Below are 19,191 nucleotides of genomic sequence, written 5' to 3' on the forward strand. Positions count from 1 at the left end.
GGTAGATGTTAAAACCCCTATGCATTGACTGTACAAGACTCTTAAAGTAACAAAGACATTTAAGTTAGTTCTCACATCGCACCTTCATATCCTCCTTGTAAGGGTTATAGAGCACTTGGCAAGTCCTGTTTCAGCCAGCCTATCAGAATTGCAGGGGAAAATGAACGACATGTTGTCTTCAGTTTCTGAGACGCAATAAGCACTCTATGTGGCACCGAGATCGGATGGTCTGAAAATCAGAAATCAAATCCAGAAGTAAGAGACAGAACCTTGCTCAGGAGTCCAGCAGTTTCTTCAGAATTAGTGAATTAAGGTAAAAATTGTGGGTTTGATTAAGTGTTCACCTCTCAGATTTTAATTTGAAAAGTACATCTCTAAGTCTGCAAATTAATGTTTTTCTGCCTTAGCCTTGAAAATTGTACTTTTTACATTAGCATGTTGTTTTGTCTTTGTTGTTGTTTTTTAATTATAAACATTTTCAGAAGAATCTTGCTGAAGCACATACAAGTGTAGTCAGCAAAAACTATCTGTGCATGATGACTTCTTCACACAAAGGCTGCACTCTAAAGCTATGCTTTCACGTTTTAGTTAATGTTTGAGCAAAAGGCTTTATTTATTATAAAGGGTTTATCATGCTGAGTGACCTGTTTCTGCTCAGAGCCGATGTGTGCTGGGCATACAGCTGGACTTCCCTGATGCCGTTGCACGGCCAGTTGCGAACCTGCCGGCAGCGCGCTCGGTGGTCGCGGCTTGGTGCGCTGTTTCATCAGCTTCATAGCTTGATTTCCGCGGACGCGTTGTGCCGCATCTAATTTAACCCGAAGCATGAGCTTGGCGTCAGGCGGAGTGGAGCGGGCCGGGATGTCCGGCTGAGCAGCTCGGAGCCCGCAGGCAGCAGCGACTGCAGGCTGCGCTCTGAGTCCCAGTTTCTCTAGAGTAGTTCATCTCCTTTCCCGCAGCGCTCTTCCAGGTGCGAGCAGCGGGCACCAGCGGGGACGCTCCTGCGCCATCATCGCCGCCGACGCGAGGTGGCGGTGCCGGCGCGCCCACAGCCGCGGGCATCGCGGGGCGGGCGCGGAGCCACGGTCGTTCCCTCCCCCCCTCTCCCCGCCCGTTAAGGACACGGCAAATAAAGTAGGTGCGGGGCCGCTTCTGCCACGCCGAGCCTTCGCTGGGCTCCCACCTCCTCCCTCCAGCGTCCCGCGGCAGTGGCGGATCACCTTCCTGCTGGCTTCTGGCCTTTCTGGGTCGCTGCTGGGGAGATGAGGAGTGCCAGCAGCGTGCCAAAAACACGGTCCTGCCTGAAAGCCACGGGCGGGCGTGCCGGGAGCCCTCACCCGCCGGGCGCTCACAAACTGCCCGCCTGCCTCGCCGGCTGAAACCACCGCCGTGTCTGCGCGGAGCCGGGAAAGGCACGTTTCGGCGACGGGCGGGCAGGGGACGGGCGCTGCCGGCTGGAGGGGGACGGAGAGGAAAGGAGCGGGGCGGAACTTTACCCGAACTCGAGCGGCGCCGGCGGCAGCAGCTCCCGGCCCCGGTCCCGGCAGCGGCGCCGGCGCTGCGGCGCCTGCCCCTGCGCTGGCCGTGGTGCCGGCGGTGCTGGCTCTGTCCACGGTGCTGGCGCTCGCGCTGGCCACGGCGCCGGCCACCGCGCTAGCTCGGTTCTGGCGCGGGGCGCGGACGCCCATCCCGGCCTGACTCCTTTAAGATGATGCAATCGGCATCGCCCTCCACGCTCTTGTCCCCGCGCCGCTGAGTAGAGCAGCGCAGCGCGACTTAGGGACGCGGGAACGGCCCCACGACCCGGCCCGACGCAGCGGGGCGGGGCGGAGAGGAGCGAGAGCGGCCCCGCAGCGCCCCGGCCCCCACGGGGACATGGGCGCGCCGCCGGCCGCGCCACCCGGGTGGCTGCCGCCGCGGAAGCCGCCGGAGCCCGCCAGCCCTTAGCGCAGGCTGCGGGGTTTCTGCAAGTCATCTGAGCCAGCCGAAACGCGCGCCCCGCGCTCCCCTGCCCCTCGCGCCGAGCTCGGCCCGATTTGTTGTGGGTTTTTGTTTGTTTGTTTGTTTGTTTGTTTTTTCTGATCCCCCATCGTGCTGTATGTGTTGGTTTCTCTCGTCACCTGCCACGGTTAACTTTACTGCCACTCAGTTTAACTCTTGAGATCAACATGGATGTTGCTAAGAGCACTTTTCTTGCCTTTGCTGTCCCTTACTGGGATCGGATTTCATACTGACTGGACTCTGTGTGCCTGTATGTGTGCTCGGAGTGTCTTGAGATTTTGCTTTCCTTTACAAGAGCTATGCATTAATTGTAACCAAGGTAAGACTCGTTGTTCTTGTTCCCTCATGTGCATGTCTAAATCAGATGTTTCTTTAAAGATGAAGTATGTATTTTCTTTTAAGCACTGGAGTCGTATGCAGTCCTTCCATTGGTTAGTAGTTGTGAAAACGAAGCATAGAACTTGGAAAAAATTGGACTTATTTAGCAGGAGATCAGGCTTTTTAAGCTGATCTGCTTTTCTCTGTTGCAGCTTCTGTGATGCTTAAAAGAATAATTTGTATCTTTTGTTTTCCCTTTTCACAGACCTGTGAATGACCATAGGCTTGGCTTGACCTTGATTTGGATGGCTTTTTGGAAGATCTAATGATGTGATTGCATTTCATGAAGTGATTGCTCTCCAGCCTCTACGGTTTAGGGTTTAAGCCACATCTGCCGCTCTATCACTTGTGGACAATTCAGATTAATTGTAAACCAACATTTTGGCTGATTTTCTTTCTTTGCTTCCCCTTTCCCCCATTTCTCCTTATTGTTGGGAGCCTTATTCCACTCTTCATTGTGACTGATAGTCCTACTGTTTTGTGCTGCTGATTTCTGTTTTAAAGTACAATGGCTCTAAGTGGAAACTGCAGGACTTACCTTCCTCCTCGAGAGCAGGGGACTGGGCTACACTCTTTCCCGGAGGTAGTGGAGCTGAATGTGGGCGGACAGGTTTACTTCACTCGCCACTCCACCTTGGTTGGCACCCCTCACTCCCTGCTGTGGAAAATGTTCACCCCAAAGAGAGACACAGCCAACGATCTGGCCAAGGACTCCAAGGGAAGATTCTTCATTGACAGAGATGGTTTCCTTTTCCGCTATATTTTAGACTATCTCAGGGATAAGCAGGTGGTTCTGCCTGACCACTTCCCAGAGAAGGGAAGGCTCAAGAGAGAGGCCGAGTACTTCCAGCTCCCAGACTTGGTCAAACTCCTGACTCCTGATGATAACAAGCAAAGCCCCGATGATTATTGCCACAGTGACTATGAAGAGGTCTCCCAAGGCAGTGACACGAGAATATGCCCACCCTCATCACTCCTGCCACCAGATCGGAAGTGGGGATTCATTACCATTGGGTACCGGGGTTCATGTACTATTGGCAGGGAGAGCCAAGCAGATGCCAAATTCAGGAGGGTACCAAGGATTTTGGTTTGTGGAAGGATTGCTCTGGTCAAAGAGGTCTTTGGAGAAAGTTTAAATGAAAGCAGAGACCCAGACAGGGCTCCAGAAAGGTATACCTCCAGGTTTTATCTCAAGTTCAAGCACCTGGAGAGGGCTTTCGACATGTTGTCTGAGTGTGGATTCCACATGGTGGCCTGTAACTCCTCAGTGACAGCTTCCTTTGTCAACCAGTACACAGATGACAAGGTCTGGTCCAGCTACACTGAATATGTCTTCTACCGTAAGTATGAGACATTTCTGAGGGAAATGTAACTACCTGTTTTAAGCTGCTGTCTTCCATTGACTGTACAATTCTCAAGGCACAAAGAGTGCAAATGTCCTTGTGTCTGTCATGGACTCAGGCTTTATTTAGATTGGGGCAGGGTGGGAGGGGGGAGCAGTATGCTTCGGTTTAAGCTTTCCAAATGTAAAGGAAGGCTGAACTCAATGGCATGGTCTTGGCTAGGTGGCAGCACAGACTGCCAAAAACCCCCCATCCCTATGGCTGAAGGATGCTGTGGTCTCCGACTGGGTAGATCAGCCGTCCGACTGCCTCACACGCTTCCCGAGTACATGTGGGATGCAATATAAGCTTTGCAAACACACTGCAGATTTAATTACAGAAAATCTTCAAATGGGATTCAATTTACAATGGTAATAGCTGCTTGATAATAGTCAAGCACAGTCAGCCAAGCCATCTGTCAACAAACCTGACACACTTACACACAGGGAAGGGAAAACAAAATCTTGTCCCCCTGGCTGCTTTTCAACAGGAGGTCTTCTCAAAGCCAGCAATTTGCTCTGAAAGGAGGGCTCAGAGCAGAGAGGCAAGTTGCTGTGCCCTGTTATGCAACATGCCTATGAAAAACAAACTATCCTCATAATGAGAAGTATCTGCCCTGCTTACCGCAATCACATCCGATCACATACTGTTGTGGTAATTTTAGCTGATAGCTCTAGCAGGCTCATTAACTTTCTAAGTTGATATTCAGGTAGAGACACTGTTACCAATGGTAACACGAGGGTAATTTTGATTCTATAATTCTCTATCAGAAAATCATTCCACAACTGCGGTGCTTAAGTATTTGAGAGGTTCATGAGGCTGTTTTCCTCCATTTTCATTCCAAGAGAGTGAAGGATGGAACATTTCCTCAGTGCATTTGTAGAAATGGACTTCAGACAGCTGCTGCTTTGGCCAGTGGGGTTTAGAGAAGATTTGCCAGCAGACCTACTGCACTGCGTGCAGTTCTTAGTTAGCAGGCTTAGTAGCATGGAGAACTGACAAAAGTTTTCAATGAAAGATATATCAGGAAGTGAATAGTTTGTGTGTAATACTGGATTCAGCGCCATCTACTCTTGTGTCTGGACTAAACAGGCAGTCAGCCCTAATCTGCTTATGCAATGATGCTTAAGTTAGCATCGTGAAAAGCCATCTGTAGTTTTGACATGCAAAGATTTACTTAAAATTAGTTTTCTAGATGGATTTCTTAGCAAAATTCTGAGGTCATGAATCTACTTACATTCTATCGGGGATGGGTGATTTCTATTATTAGGCTTCTTCTGTTTGAAATCACGATGTTTCATACAAGTAATAGGAAGACAATTAATATAATTAAAGGAATGGATTGGAATAAATTGTGTTTGCATTTATATTTAAAATCAGGGGGGAAAAGTTCCTCATGGGCACAAAGGTTTGCTAATTTGCTAAATGAAGAGAGGATGAACTTAAATTTTGCATGAATTAGCAAAGTCAGACTCTCGGTTTTCATATAACTCAAATTTTTACCTTCAATGAGTGCTCATTGCTTCCATATCGTTACAGATAGTGTTAGGTACCAAGAAAAGTACCTTAGAAATTTTGGAGAGCAGAAGTCTGTAGCAGGTGTGACAAAATCTTCTCTCACCAGTGCAGGGACAGTCCAATCCAACTAATGTTCCTGGAAAGTTCAGCAGGCTTTGCATTTGGATCATGTTAGTTTTGTGGATTTTTGACATTGATGCAGTTTTAGAGATGGATTTTTTCAAAGTGTCCTTCTTTAGTTAAAAGTGAAAACAATGTCAAATCACTGTCTTTTCTCTCAATCTGATTCATTTGGTTACATTTTGTGCAATTTGCTGCTTGCTGTGACAGAGCTGCTCGTGAGCTGCAGAGGTTCTCTGGCCAAGTGCCTGGGGTCTGGCTGCAGCCACTCAACCTGAAAGCAGGCACAGTATCTACAGAACTGACATGAAGCAAAAGAATCTAATTTCCAAATTTTTCAAAATAATTTCATTTGCAACTTTGAGGACCAATAAAAGTGACATCTGGGTTTCTAGTGGAACATTACGACTTGTCTGCAGCTGCTTAGCCATAATTATTTAATTAGAAGCTGCCAACTGTGTCTATATAAGCATTAATTCATCAAGCTCTTTTGATCAGGTTAATGGGCCTAAACATGGGAGGTGTCTAACACAACAAGTTAGGCAGATACAGAGGTGGTCTTTGTAAAGCTGTTTGGTAGCTCCTGTGAAACACAGTTAGAGGGACCCTTCAGAGCTGAGAAAGGATGATTACTTCCAAAGGAGAAAGAATAGAGGCAGGAATATTTTTTTGATACACCAAATACATTGTATGCTCCAAATATTATTCAGAAGGCAAATGCCTGTGATTGGCATGAAGATAAAAGGCATTCTTCACGTGCAAATCCTTTTGAAAGTAGATCAGGTCAACCAAAGGGTGACGTAAGCTGTGCAGCTACTCACATGGGTACAGTGTGTGCTGTTAACAGAATTGCACAATGAATATTGTATGACGTTTTCTCCCCTTGTTCAAATTTAGGTCCTATTAAGGGTAATGGGAGATTCGTGTTCTCTGTGGAGGAGGTTTTCCCGAAATGCAGGGTACACAAAAAACATCCACTACAGCAAACCTGCAGCTGTTTTGTTGAGTAGGTGGCAGGATGGGCTGCAAAGCCAGCACTCAGGATGACAATGCAATCATTGGAGTGCAGCTGTGCTCCACTCTAGTTTCAAGTAGACTGATGCAAAGGAGGTTTTGGAGACAGGTTGTGTGGATATGTTAGGGTCATAATTAAAGAGTTCTTTGAAATACAGCTCCTGCATGTTGAGTAGATAGGAGTCACAGCCTGACTCTTGCTTATTGGTGGAGCAGGACTTGAGGAAACACAGTGAGGTTCTGCTCATGCGTTTTCTTTCCTTCAGTTTCTCTTATGTCAAATATATTTGCTTAAATTTCATACTGATTGTGTGGATTTCTGATGTGAACCATTTTGTGGGTTCTGCTCTGCCCCCTACCTCCACCGCCCCCACCCTGTTTTGGTGATCTTAAAGAAGAACCTCATCTCCAATTACTCTCATTTTTTAAGAGTGTGATAGCCTATGCTTGGATCTTCATTTTTTACATGTTTTCAACCTTTAAGATGGAATGAATAAAAAATGTGCAATTGAACATCTGGTAAATGTTGTGGTGGTGGGGGGGTGTTAAAGCATATGGGTTGTCTCAACCTTTTGTATCCTGGCCCCATTCCTGACTTCGCAGTGGCAGCAGCACACTCTTTTTCACCACCTCCTATAACCTACAAACCAGCTCTTTTTGCCTTGTTCCAATCTTGCTGCATTGCCAGGACTGTGAGTGACAGTCCTGCATGTAGATGTTGCAGTTGCCAGAAGAGCAAAATAACAGGTTGGAAACAGAGAAAGCTTTAGCTTCAGAGAACAGATCAGCAACAAGGCAAGATGTGTGCATGTGTCTGCTGAGCAGCTGGGGACCGAGAGACATGACAGTGGGGTGGAATGGGGCAAACTGCCTGGCAGGCCTTGTCTGCATATTGCTATTGTCCCCAAAGCCGTCTTGCCACATCCATTCTCTCTGAGCTAGTCAATATTTGACTGCAATAGGTTCTCAGAACTGTTCACAGTACAGAGGAGAGATCTTTGCTCTAATATATCACATCAAACTCTTTACTCTTACTCTTGTGGTTGCCTTCACAACTGTGGGTTGCACTAAGGAGCGCAGTTGGCACCACAATGAGCAGTTTGCCCTCTGCTCAGCTGGAGCAATAAAATGAGGGGAGAGGAGAGCTACTAAGCAAAAAGGAACAAATATAAAAGTACTACAGAAGGATGAAAAGGAGAGAAAATTCACACACAATCTGGAGAAAAAAAAAAACGTAGGGAAAAGATGCAGGTACTGACAACTACACCAAGACACAGTGAAGGAGAATTTGTTAGATATGTCAAGCCTTCCCTTTAACCCAAATGTTTTCTCGCAACAAGCAAGTGGGGAGGGATTGACAAATGCTACTTCAAGTTCACTAGCAGAAAAGAATAGAGGAATTTAGACAGATGGCTGTCCTTGCCCTTCCTAAGGCTGTATTTCAAAGTGTGGGCAAGAATCAGCCACTTGACATTTGCACACATGGAGCACCTCAAGCGCCTGTAGATGTTCAAAGGAAACTGTGAAACGGTCCTGGCGCTGTAGCTCTTAAAGACCCAGATTAATTAACAAGGATTTTACTCCTGAAGAACATGGGCTGCCTCCACTCACTCTAAGGACAGTTGTAAATTTTGACCTTCTCACTCTTTCAAGAAGATGCTGATTGGATGTGCTTTTCACTTGCTGGGTAGGAGGCTGATGTGCAGAGATGTTTGTGAAGCCGATTTCAGATTATCCTAGTATAAACAGATGAATCCTCTGGGGTGGGGTTGTGCAGGAGGGAAGAGAAATGACAAGTGGTACCCTCCACAAGTGTGCTCTGATGGCCATTTGTTGGACATGTATCTCTGGGATAATCGTTGTGTCTTTTATACAAGATGATCCACTTAGGATTAATGCAGTCATCTGTAGCCCATCACTTTGTAGGCATGAACAGAGCTAAAAGGTCCCATACTGATGTTCATACCACTGACTCATAAAGGAATTGTGTGGTAGAAGTCTGACTGACAAAACTGAATGGTCTTGCACAGTGACACGTACAGCTGTGCTGTGTAATGGTTAAATGTAGATGAAGAATACCACCTATTTTCCTCTCTCTTTGAACTAATACTGTCAAATGTTTTAGTAGTTGGTTCTGTCTGATTTTAAAGCAGTGAAGGTCAAAATGACCCAGAAGATAACAAAATAAAGGCTAATTCAATGAATAAAGCAAGCTTCCTTTCCTGTTGACAGGAGATGCTTCTGTTTCCAGGTAATTATTGTCATTGTCAATGACTCTGGTCCATCTTGCCAAACAAAACTCCCTCTCACAAGGATGCTCATCTGCAGGTGGGGGGGCTGTAATCAGCCAAATGTTAGAATATTCATGTCAGAAGGACCTTGCTCTGAGCTTTTTTGCCAGATTTGAGTGACAGCTGATTTTTATCCAGTTTCACATGACAGACTGAAAAGCCTACAGAGTGTTTTATTAGTGTTATTCTAAAGATGAAAAATGCTATTATTTATTGGAAAGCAATAATGTCAAATCTGATTGTTAGATTAGTCTAAGAATCTCCAACTCACTGGATAACTGAAGCAAAACTTGTTAAAAAAAATTTGGTTGGATGGAGGACTTGGAGTTCATTCTAATGATGTATGTTGGAGAATGGCTTTTGGGTACTGGTCTTTGTCTCTACCCAGTTTTCACAGCATAGAAAGTTATTTCATAGCCCTTTGGGTATGATCTTCATCGGCTTGAATGTCTGAGATAGTTGTTTAACATGACTGTACATATCTATTACTTTCCTGCTCCAAAATACCACTTGGTGATGCAAATCGTCCTCCTGTCACTTGCAAAACAGCTAGATAGGTTTCTGGACAGGGAAAATACTTATCCCTCTGTCCTGTGTCTGTGGGGTTTGTGATCTCAGGAGATAAAACTGGCACCGCACAAAGAAGTTGTTGAGTGGGTTTTGATCTGGTGTTTGTATCTTCTCTCTCTTTCAAAGCTGTCAGGGTGACTGTGTGTGCCTTGTGCTGTGTAGGAAGGCAACGGAAATGTTGGCACAGGGTTTGGTGAAGCAGAGGCCTGGCCTTAGGCACAGGCTGCCACCGTGTCCTCACTGCACCTGACCACCATTTCTGCTGCAGCAGGACAACATGTATGAACTGGAGGCAGAACATCACCTGTGAAGCTTGCATTGCTGCTACTGCACTATGATCCCAAAGGAGACTGTAATGACTAAAGGAATAGCCAAGGAAGACTGACATTTAGTGAAAAAAAAACCCCAACAAAACTCAAACAAAAAAATCAATGTATTTTAAACTGCAATCTAGAGATGGATGTTTCCCAGGAACAACACATGAGGTCCCACAGCACCATTTCAGTAGTCTGACTGATCCAAAGAGGGTTTTGCTGTCATAATAGTGTGTCAGTAAGATCTTCCCCCACTGGTGTGCTGGAAGGTGTGGGAACAGGGAACAGCCAGCCTGCTGCCCTGGGATGGCAGCGTTGTGGGTGGGAGAGGCCCAGTGTCCCTGGGCTGATCTCTGTGGAGCGGCATGGAATGGCTCCCACCGGCCGGTTTTCTGCAGCAGCGTTATTCAGCCTGGCGAGGTCTGGCCTTTTTTAAAATTTGCTGAAGTGTAGTTGTGGTTCTTATGAAAACAAAATCTGAAGGAGCAAAGGAGCATAAATAAGAAAACATAACACAGATATTTGCCATTCAATGAGTATCAGCAACATATTGTACACACAGACAAACACTTCTTTGCAGCAGGTTGGTTTTTTTTTTTTCTTTCCAGACATCCTGGATTTGTTTAAAATCATAATCACAACATTTTCTCAGTTTCTTCTCTTTTTTTTTTTCAGCTTTTCAAGTTCAAGGCTAACATACAGTAAATATGGAGACAAGAAGCAAAATCTAAATTAGATCCTTGCAAAGTGCAAGAGTAACCTTTTGTGAAACTTGCTCAAAACCAGATTTTTTTTAAAGGAAGAAAATAGACTGAAGTGAGTTAGTCTTGATGACTAGAGTTGCTTAACTTGTCACTAAAACCTAATGATGAATGAGCTGTCCAGGCCAGAGGATCCTGCTTAATTGATTTCCCCCTGTGACTTTCAAAAGACATGCTCAAATTAACACTGGAATACAGTAAAACCATACTGCCGTTATTGTGACTCCTAAGTGCTTAAGGACATTGGAGCTCAAGCTTTAAATCTGATGCTGTAAAGGGAGTGTGTTATTGTGATGATTTGGGAAGCACTGAACACCTTCAGTGCCTCTTATGTCCACAAAGATCCAGGTCTGAATATGAATATGCAGTAGAAGAGCTTAGTGCACAGGATAGCATCTCCCTTCACTGGTCAGTTGTAGGAGGCTGGTGTTTATTTTTGTGCTAATGGCCCTTCCCAAGAGCTTTGGGCTTTTCTTTTGTGATGAATGTGCCTTGGTTTTATCTCTGCTAGTAGTATCTGAGTAAATAAAACAGAGAAGGAACAGCAGTATCCTGGGCATCAGACTACTGTGTAGGCTGTTTTCCTTAGTTTTCCCAAATTAGCTTGTTATATTAGTTTTCTAGTAACATCTAAAAGAAAGTGAGAAGTCTAGAATTGTGAGAATACTTTTTACGTTTTAATAGCTGTGTATAAGCTTTGTTGAAATACCTATAAATACAAACTGTCCAATTAGAGTGTGATCCCATTGACCTTTTCCCATTGACTATCAGTCATGTAAAATCCCTTTCCATCCATAAGCCAAGTGTTGGTGTGAGCACTCTGCAGCTCTAGTAACCAGTTGGACTTAGGAGGCTGGTTCATAAATCATTAGCGTTAAAAATTTTCCAGTGCTGCTTCTGAATCTGCTAACAAAGTGATTAGCAATTTATAAGAGTTCATTGATTAGCTGCTAAGGCAGCTGAAAAACTTCTACTGAAAATACAATGAAGAAAACCTTTGGCCATTGTGGTTTGCAATCCGTCCCGACAACCTTGAAAACAAACCCCTTGAAGTCCACATGTGAAAATCTCTGTAGTTGCTCTCCAGACACAGAGCTCTGGAGTTCGTTGGAAAAAGACTATAAAATCACCACACCTTTAATCTAAAAGAGGAAAATGGACCCAAGGTTTGGTGTGCATGTATAAAAGAACAGAATTACACTGAAGGAAGCAGCAGCCTGAGGGATGTACTCAGCCTTGCTCCAAGCTCGGATTGCAGGTGGGAGCAGAGATCTGACGCTGCTGTTCCAGCATTAGTCCTTGGCCAGGGCCTGAAAGCCAAATTTCAAGAAAAAAATACCTCTCTGCATATTTTGGAGGAGACTTGTTTCGAGGTTTCAGATTGAATTTCCATCAAACTGAATCAGAGTATGTTTTTACACCAGAATTAAATCAGGTTGAAATAGAACCTGGTAGAACATGCTGATTTTGACTGAATTTTGCACTTTAAATATGCTCAGAGCCAAAAACTCGGCACAAAGCTTGAGTGAACAAAAAGCATGCCATCAGAGGGATTGAAAAACAATGTTTATTTGGATTCTTGCAAAGGGAATTTTACGGAATTTTTCTAAGCTAAGGGTTTTTACTGGGAGTGTGGAGGTCCAACATTTTGTCCCACAAAGGACCAGAAGGATTGCAGAGGCTGATCCCATGACTGGGGAGTGAAGATAGCTTTTTTGCAAATTTACGGTTTGCATACTCATGTGAAAAGGTGCTTACTGATCATTAATTACACTAAATATAACACCTATATCAATAATAGATGCTTTCATATAAAATTGCAACATTTTTCTCTTGCAATGTCATCGCCTTAGTGCGGTATCATATGGCAAATGAACACAGGCTCGGTATCAGAGCAGAAGACTGAGGTTTCTGAAAAAATGAAGATACTGCACTGGAGATCTAAAATCTCCTTGCTTATAACATCCAAAAATCAATACAGACAAATTTGATGAGTTGCTGATTATAAGTATGTTGTCTTTGATTTGCTCTCTTAGTTTTCAGGTGATCATCAAAATCAGTGCAGGGAGCTGGTCCTCAAGAGGGTGCCTGGTTCTTTTTGCTTGGTGTAGCGTAATTGTGGGGGGAAAATAATTACCGCTGTCTTCTTTCAGAATAAAAGAGGGAATTCTGTTTCTGAATTAAGGGCCTAATAGTGATCAGTAGTAATATAATTAGAATGCATAAATAATACTATTTATTATATTTATTACCATTATTTTTAATATTTCTTGTTAGTGTTATATTTATAGACAGGAGACTAATATGAAGAGCTCAGGTTAATGACAAGAGTTCTGCTGAGCCCAGCAGAGCTGCACCAGCTACCATAGGTGAAGATCTGACCAAACATTGGTACAGTGTGTTGCCCCTGTGCTGCTTCTTACCCTGACAAAAGTGTATGCTCACATGTGATTTGATTGACTAGAAAGGTTTGCTATGGAAGTTATCTTATTATTTGACATAGCAGATATATTTAATTAACTTTTCTAAGTACAGACATGCTTTCTTGAGAGGTCACTATAGGAGACATATTGCTGACAATTGTTTCAAAGTTGAGTTCCTTTTGTCTCCTTAGTTTAATTGTGACCTGCTATAACCTGGGCATTTTTCTCTGATTTACCTCTTTGTCATTCCTGCCAGTACTGGATAGAACAACTGTCTCTTAGTCCTGTCATCACCTTATAATCCACAAGACTTGTCAGTTAGTGAGGTTTTGTACCCATGCCTCGATTAAATTCTTTCACTTCCTTGGACATTGTTTAACCTAAACCACATGCAGCCCCAGGGTGTCTTTCCTTGGTGAAGCCTCAATTATCAAGATGAAAAAGCATGTGTTTCCTAGCCAGGGGAAGAGTAGTTTCTATGTATTCTTGATTTCATTCTTTTGTGAGCATTCAAGAGAACAAATCCTCTATTCTCTCAAGTCAATGCACTTATATTATGTGAGGATTAAATAATTCTCTTCCTTTAATTCAGAGTCTGCAGATAGAAAGCTGATCTGCCTTACTTTAAGTAGACAAAGAATATTTAAATAAGGATGCTGATAAAAATACTTTCACCAGTAAAGATTTGATTAAAGAATCTGTTGCTTTCAAGAGTCTTGCAGGTGAAGGTAGATGTCAAAAGATATCATTTCTTGCAGAGGGATTGAAAAGTTTGTTAAAGTTTGGTCTGTGTGAAGAATTCCCACAACTTAGCGACATCTCCACTGCCTGGGAGAGACCAGGCTCCTCCCCACAGGTTCACTGTGCTCCTGTGCTGCAGGCCGTATGAGGGCTTTTAACTAAGGCCAGTTCAAGTGGTGCTTGTGATTTCAGAAATCCATTGAGCATTTTCATTTGTTATTGTAAAGATGAACATTTAGTAGCCATAGTATTTCTTCTGTGCACTGTTTTTTATATCCTTCATTATATAAATAAATATAACATCCCTCCCAGGAGGATAGTATCATCACCCTATTTGCACTTAAAATAGAAATGGATGTCATAACTAGATGTTTTTTTCTGGTTTACATCTGTTAGTTGGTTTAGATTTTGGGTTGGGGTTTTTTTTTGGCTTTCAGAATGGCCAATGAATAAAAATTGTATTGAGCCTACTTCCCATTATAAAGATAAAATAAAATTTCCCAGGTATGGGACTCGGCAGCCCATGGTAATCTGCCAGATCTGTTGGAGGTCATTAATGGGGAGAATCAAACCATGCTCTAACTTCCACTCTTTAAATCTTCAATATATTTGACTTGGACCTAGGAAGCATCAGTATTTATTAAGATTTTCAGAGTTTAAGAAGTCAGAAACACTTTTCCTGTGCCGAAACTCAAAAGACTGGAGAAGATAATCCATTTGAAACTCTTAATAATTGCATCCATTCTTCTTCAGCAGAAGCCCATGTGTTTCCAGTCAGGCTGCTCCAAAGCAGGTGGCACATGAGCAGCCAAATCCTGTTCACATAGGCAGGATGACTGACTCCTCTGCCTTTTCCCAGGAATCTCTGCACCTTCTTTGATTTGAACAGAGAAGCCATGTGTTTCAGACCTCCTGTCTGAGGCTGCACTTTTCCCTGGCCATGTTTCCCATCCTCTCTGACTGGGTGTTGCACACCATACCATGCCCAAATGAATTTACTGCAGCAGCACAGAGGTCTGAGTTGGTGTATTCCAAATCCAGCAACAACAGAACAAGTCTGGATGCAAACCGGTGAAAGCCACGGCTCCCACAGCATTTGAAGCTGCTGGCAGTGAACTGAATTTTGTTCATTTGTACATTTCTTTTCCAACTTTTGCTAGTGGTTTTGGTTACAAATGGCATCGTACTTGAAGTACATCTAAACACAGTAATAGATTTTCTTTGCAAGAAGACAGTCAAGCTACCAGACGGTGAAAGAAGCACTAACCCTCCCACAAACCATTTGGGAAGCAGCCTCTCTACTGCGCACCTGCTAATGAAAATGCAGCAGAAACCAATCATTTTCTGGATGAAAGCTAAAAGCTACATGGCAGATAGTAAATAAATAATTGCAGGGAAACGTTGCACATAATTTCTTGGGGAACAGAACTTAATTAAATTTTGTGAACATGCCTACGTAGTTCCATTGATCAGGAAAGTGGATGTGTGCTATGTCTTAAAGATTTACTCACTTGATGGTGTTTTGCCTTCCTCCCCTCCCTCAGTTTCATTCACTTTATATCCTGCAGCAATAAGGGAACACATTTTTTGTTTCCTTTCTTGAAGAAATTGATCCTAGGAAACACAGGACATGATGTATGGTTTGCAACTCTACAATATTGCTAAGCAAAAAAAAAAAGAAATCTGAAGAGGGCTGGCCAGAGATTATACTAATTTCCATTTCAACATTGATTTTTTTTTTTCCCACTAGTACCAATAAAAAAATATGCAAAGGCTTTCATCAGCCTCTCTAGTAATAATTACTTAAAAGATGGTACAAAACTTGCCAGGCTAATTTTTTTAGACACTTCTCAAGATATTTTTTTTGCCATTGAATCCAAACTCATCCCAGAGCTCCCAGTACTAACCACTCTGGATCTTGCTGGGATCTCATCATCTCCTCAATCATCCATCACAGCAATAGACAGAAGTCATGGAAGTGACTGCAACTGGTGCTGGCAGAAGTGAGGAAGGACCAGACAGTCTAACCAACCTCTGTAGCCCAACAGTGGGCATTGGGGTAGTGTCAGGGGACTTGAATCTCATCATGATGGATCTCTGTTTGTGAAGGGCCACTTTTCTCAAACACACTGCTGCTGTTGAGGACAAAATATATGCCATAAGAAGCCAGAGATTTTTTTTTTTCTGTTTGTTTTTCATTCTTCAGATGTCCTATCCCAACTGCCTGTTTATGTCAGGCTGTGAGAGCAGCTCCCAGAGTGCCACTGATGGCCTGGGCCTGTTTTCCCTACCCCAGGGTGGGCAGCAAGCGCATAGATTCATTTTGCTCCAAGTTGGCTGCTTTTTGTTCCCCATCTCATTAAAGTATGGCAGCAAGTTGTTTGGTAAATGAAGAGGCTGCTGTCCTTGCTAGTATAATTGTGATTTGGCATGTCGGTACAGTATTAAAATTCCAATTGAACAGATGGTGTCAGGATTTTAACTTATGCTTATGAGATGCAGATGGTCCAAGGAGTGAACTTGTACACTAGTTATTTTTATTTTGAATGGGTTAAGAACAAATTACTTTTTGACTATTGTTATTCTTGCTCTACTTGTCATTTTTTCTTACCCTGTGCATGTGTGTGTGCATGTATGTGTCCGTGCACATGTGCAAGCTTTCTTTTTCTCGTGACTTTAAATTGAAGATTGCCCTATTTCTGCCTAAATCTTAATCTCCTTCTTTATTTACTGTTCCCTTCCCAATGGCCCTTTTATTTCCCCTTAGACCTGTTACTGACCTCCTAAGAGAGAGAGGGAAAGGGCCTGCTGGTAGGATTGCAGACTGTGGCTCTGGAGAGGTGCTGGTGCTCTCTGCCCAGCCCAACCTATGCCTACCACAGAGTACTGATTTTCCTGCAAAGATATCAGCCTTTTGCGTTAAGTACCTGCATACGTTTTCTGTGTTGTTTCTCCTGCCCCATGTCACATAGTCAGGAGAAGGACTTGTGAGCATATGTTTCAGCTAAGTCTCTTATATGTGAGCTTTGATTCTCCTTTGGCTTCGTGTCTGCCGAGGGCTGCAGTTGATAGCATCTTCTCAGAGGGGTGAGGTTGTTGATCTTCCTTCTCGGCAGGGGTGTTTGCTATGTGCAGCTGGTGACAGGGAAGCTTGTGCCAGCCTGTGGTGTTGATGTTTAATTTAGAGCCCAATCCAGAAGGGAGAAGAGTCCTAGTGCCTCCCTCATGAGAAACAAGCTGTAGGTACTTGAGATTTTTAATCTGGGGAAAACAATGTTTCCCAAGGGTTAAATCATTGAATAGGTGTCTACTCAGCTTACTCCTAACCAGGGGACCTGTTTCTTAGGTCTGATTGTGATCAAGCAACTGAATAAGCAAAAATAAATCTTATGCTGCTACCTGTGCTTGATGCATTTCACATGTACATCCTGGCAATATCAGCTGGAGGGAAGGTTTCCATGGAAGACGATACAAACATATGGTATAAGGGCAAAGACGCCAGTTGCAGGTGGAGGTATAATCAGGTTCATTTATTCCTCCCTCGTGCCTGCTGCCATTACTCATTCCTCTCGCATGCAAATGCACAAATCTCCCTACTGCTTGTTAAAGCCCACAGTGTTTTATAATACACTGTTCCCATCCTTAAAACACAGTGGGTCTGAGAGCACAGCTCTAATGGGATGGAGGTACTTTGCTGTGTCTGGGACCCAGTACCCAGGCATCCCATCTCTTCATGCCCCAACTCGGGGCCCTTGGTTGCAATTTTTTTTCTGCTTCATGGGAAACTCATGGAGGATGTGAAAGGCTTTGCTGTCAGCTGAGCTGCAGGGTGTGTCAGGGCCTGGCTGGGCTCTGGCTGGTGTGCTGCAGGGACACCTGTGAAGCCTATGGGGCAAGAGTGCTGTTGGAATCCATCTCCAAATGCTGTGAGATGTCTTGTCCCCAGGGAGCTGGCATGTGTCCTCTTATTGGGGCAACTGTGTTGATGCAGAAAGGGCTTTTGGGATTCCCTGGAGCACAGAGAATTGTGCCCTCCCACCTATTTCTGATAATTAGTATTTTCCGTAATTATCCTGGATAAGATGACATTGACCGAGAAGCCTGTGCCCTAGCCAGAGGTGTTTGAGCTAACTTGGTTTTCCTCAGAGCAGCTGGGGAGGGCAGGTTGTGTGCAGCACCAGGGCTGCCCGGCACCACGCTGGTGACCACTGGGACTGCCCGACACCACACGTGCATCAGCCTCTCCTCTGCTCGGATGCTTAAGTACTAATGGGATGAGTGAGGATGAGTAATGAGTATTTCGTGGGAAAACATTATAACATTGTATACGAGAGCAACTGTCTCCATCGCATCCTCACAGCTGCCTCCTTGCTTTAGACAATGCATTTTTTCTCTCTGGTTACCTGGTGGGGAGCGAGGCAGTGACAAGGAAAGGAGTGCACTGATCCAGGCTGCCACCTTCTCCCTCACAACCACAAATATTTAAAAATTTGTGTTGCTGCCTCTGAATGAGGGGATTACAGAGCTCTGAAATATTAACTTCCTGCACTTTATGCTCTCTTTGAAACATTATTTTCAAAACCAAGAGCCCCTTTGGTCTATGGGATGAGGAAGGGTCTCCCTCTGCCGCTGGAGTTCATGGCGGTGGTGACTCCATCCTCAGAGGGGATCTGCAGACTGGTCCTGGCCGCAGGGAGCAGATTGTGGCTTTACACCATCCCTTTACCCCGCTGAGAACCCTGGGGACCATCACCTGCAGCACATCCCCGTGGGACTGAGTGTTGGTGGATACTCTGCCATGGGTGTTTGCTGCCACCCGCTCTTCTCCATGTGGGTGAAGCTGTTACTAAGCTGTCTGCTGGCACAGCTTGGTACCAAGTTGCTTCCTCCTCACTAACAATGTCTCATGTCCCCTCAGCACGCATGTACCACTCCCCTGCCCGCTCCTGGCCAGCCGTGTCTGCAGGATTATCATCCCACGCAGATCTTCCCACACTTTGTTCCACCTACATCTCGATGGTGATCAAACCAGGCCTTGAAATCAGTGTCAATACATCTGCTTGTGTTACACAGCCATAAACCCAAATCTGAACTCCAAGTATCCACTGTGTTGTTTGGTGACATAAAACATTGCCTTGCTGAGAGAGAAATTTTCCTGTACCCACTTGACTCTGCCAGATTTCTCCACTACATGGAGAAACCCAGAAAAAAAAATCAATGATGAAAACAATTGCAAGTTCTATGGCCTGATTTTCAAGATACTCCAAGAAGAGAAAAGTGAAATTGAATAAGTAAGGTATTAGCTAGAATGTGTTTGCTCAGCTGTAGTGATGACTTTCGTCACATGCTGTAGTGTTTTTTTGTTTGCAGATGCAGCTTTTACAGGGCCGTGGCTATAGGACAGATTAAGTATTGTTTGAAAAAATGATCAGAGATTTTGTTTGCAATCATGCCGTAGCTCTTCTCTAAATATTGGAAGCATTTTAAATTGTTTTATATTGATAATGGCATAGTAATGCTTTCTCTTGCTTGTACAGATTGTCAGTGTTTTAATGCGCTTATTCCCAAGGGGTGAAGTAACTGAAGAGACAATATTAAATCTTAAAGAATGTTTCCATAGTGGATGTCATATTTCCTTTAAAATGGCTTTGCATAAGGTTATCAGGTATTTGATTGTT

At 44.1% G+C, this 19,191-nt stretch overlaps 1 protein-coding gene across 1 annotated transcript in view; it reads left to right on the forward strand.

Annotated features, from left to right (window-relative positions):
* The first annotated feature begins 2,887 nt into the window (after positions 1-2,887).
* KCTD16 (potassium channel tetramerization domain containing 16) overlaps positions 2,888-19,191 on the forward strand; it is a 77,289-nt gene continuing 60,985 nt past the window's right edge. The window contains exon 1 of the mRNA XM_010196567.2: positions 2,888-3,719. Coding sequence (XP_010194869.2) covers positions 2,888-3,719 — 832 coding nt within the window. The remainder of the gene's footprint in view (positions 3,720-19,191) is intronic.

The sequence above is a fragment of the Colius striatus genome, chromosome 9 (genome assembly GCF_028858725.1).
Source record: "Colius striatus isolate bColStr4 chromosome 9, bColStr4.1.hap1, whole genome shotgun sequence".
Taxonomy (NCBI): Eukaryota; Metazoa; Chordata; class Aves; order Coliiformes; family Coliidae; genus Colius; species Colius striatus.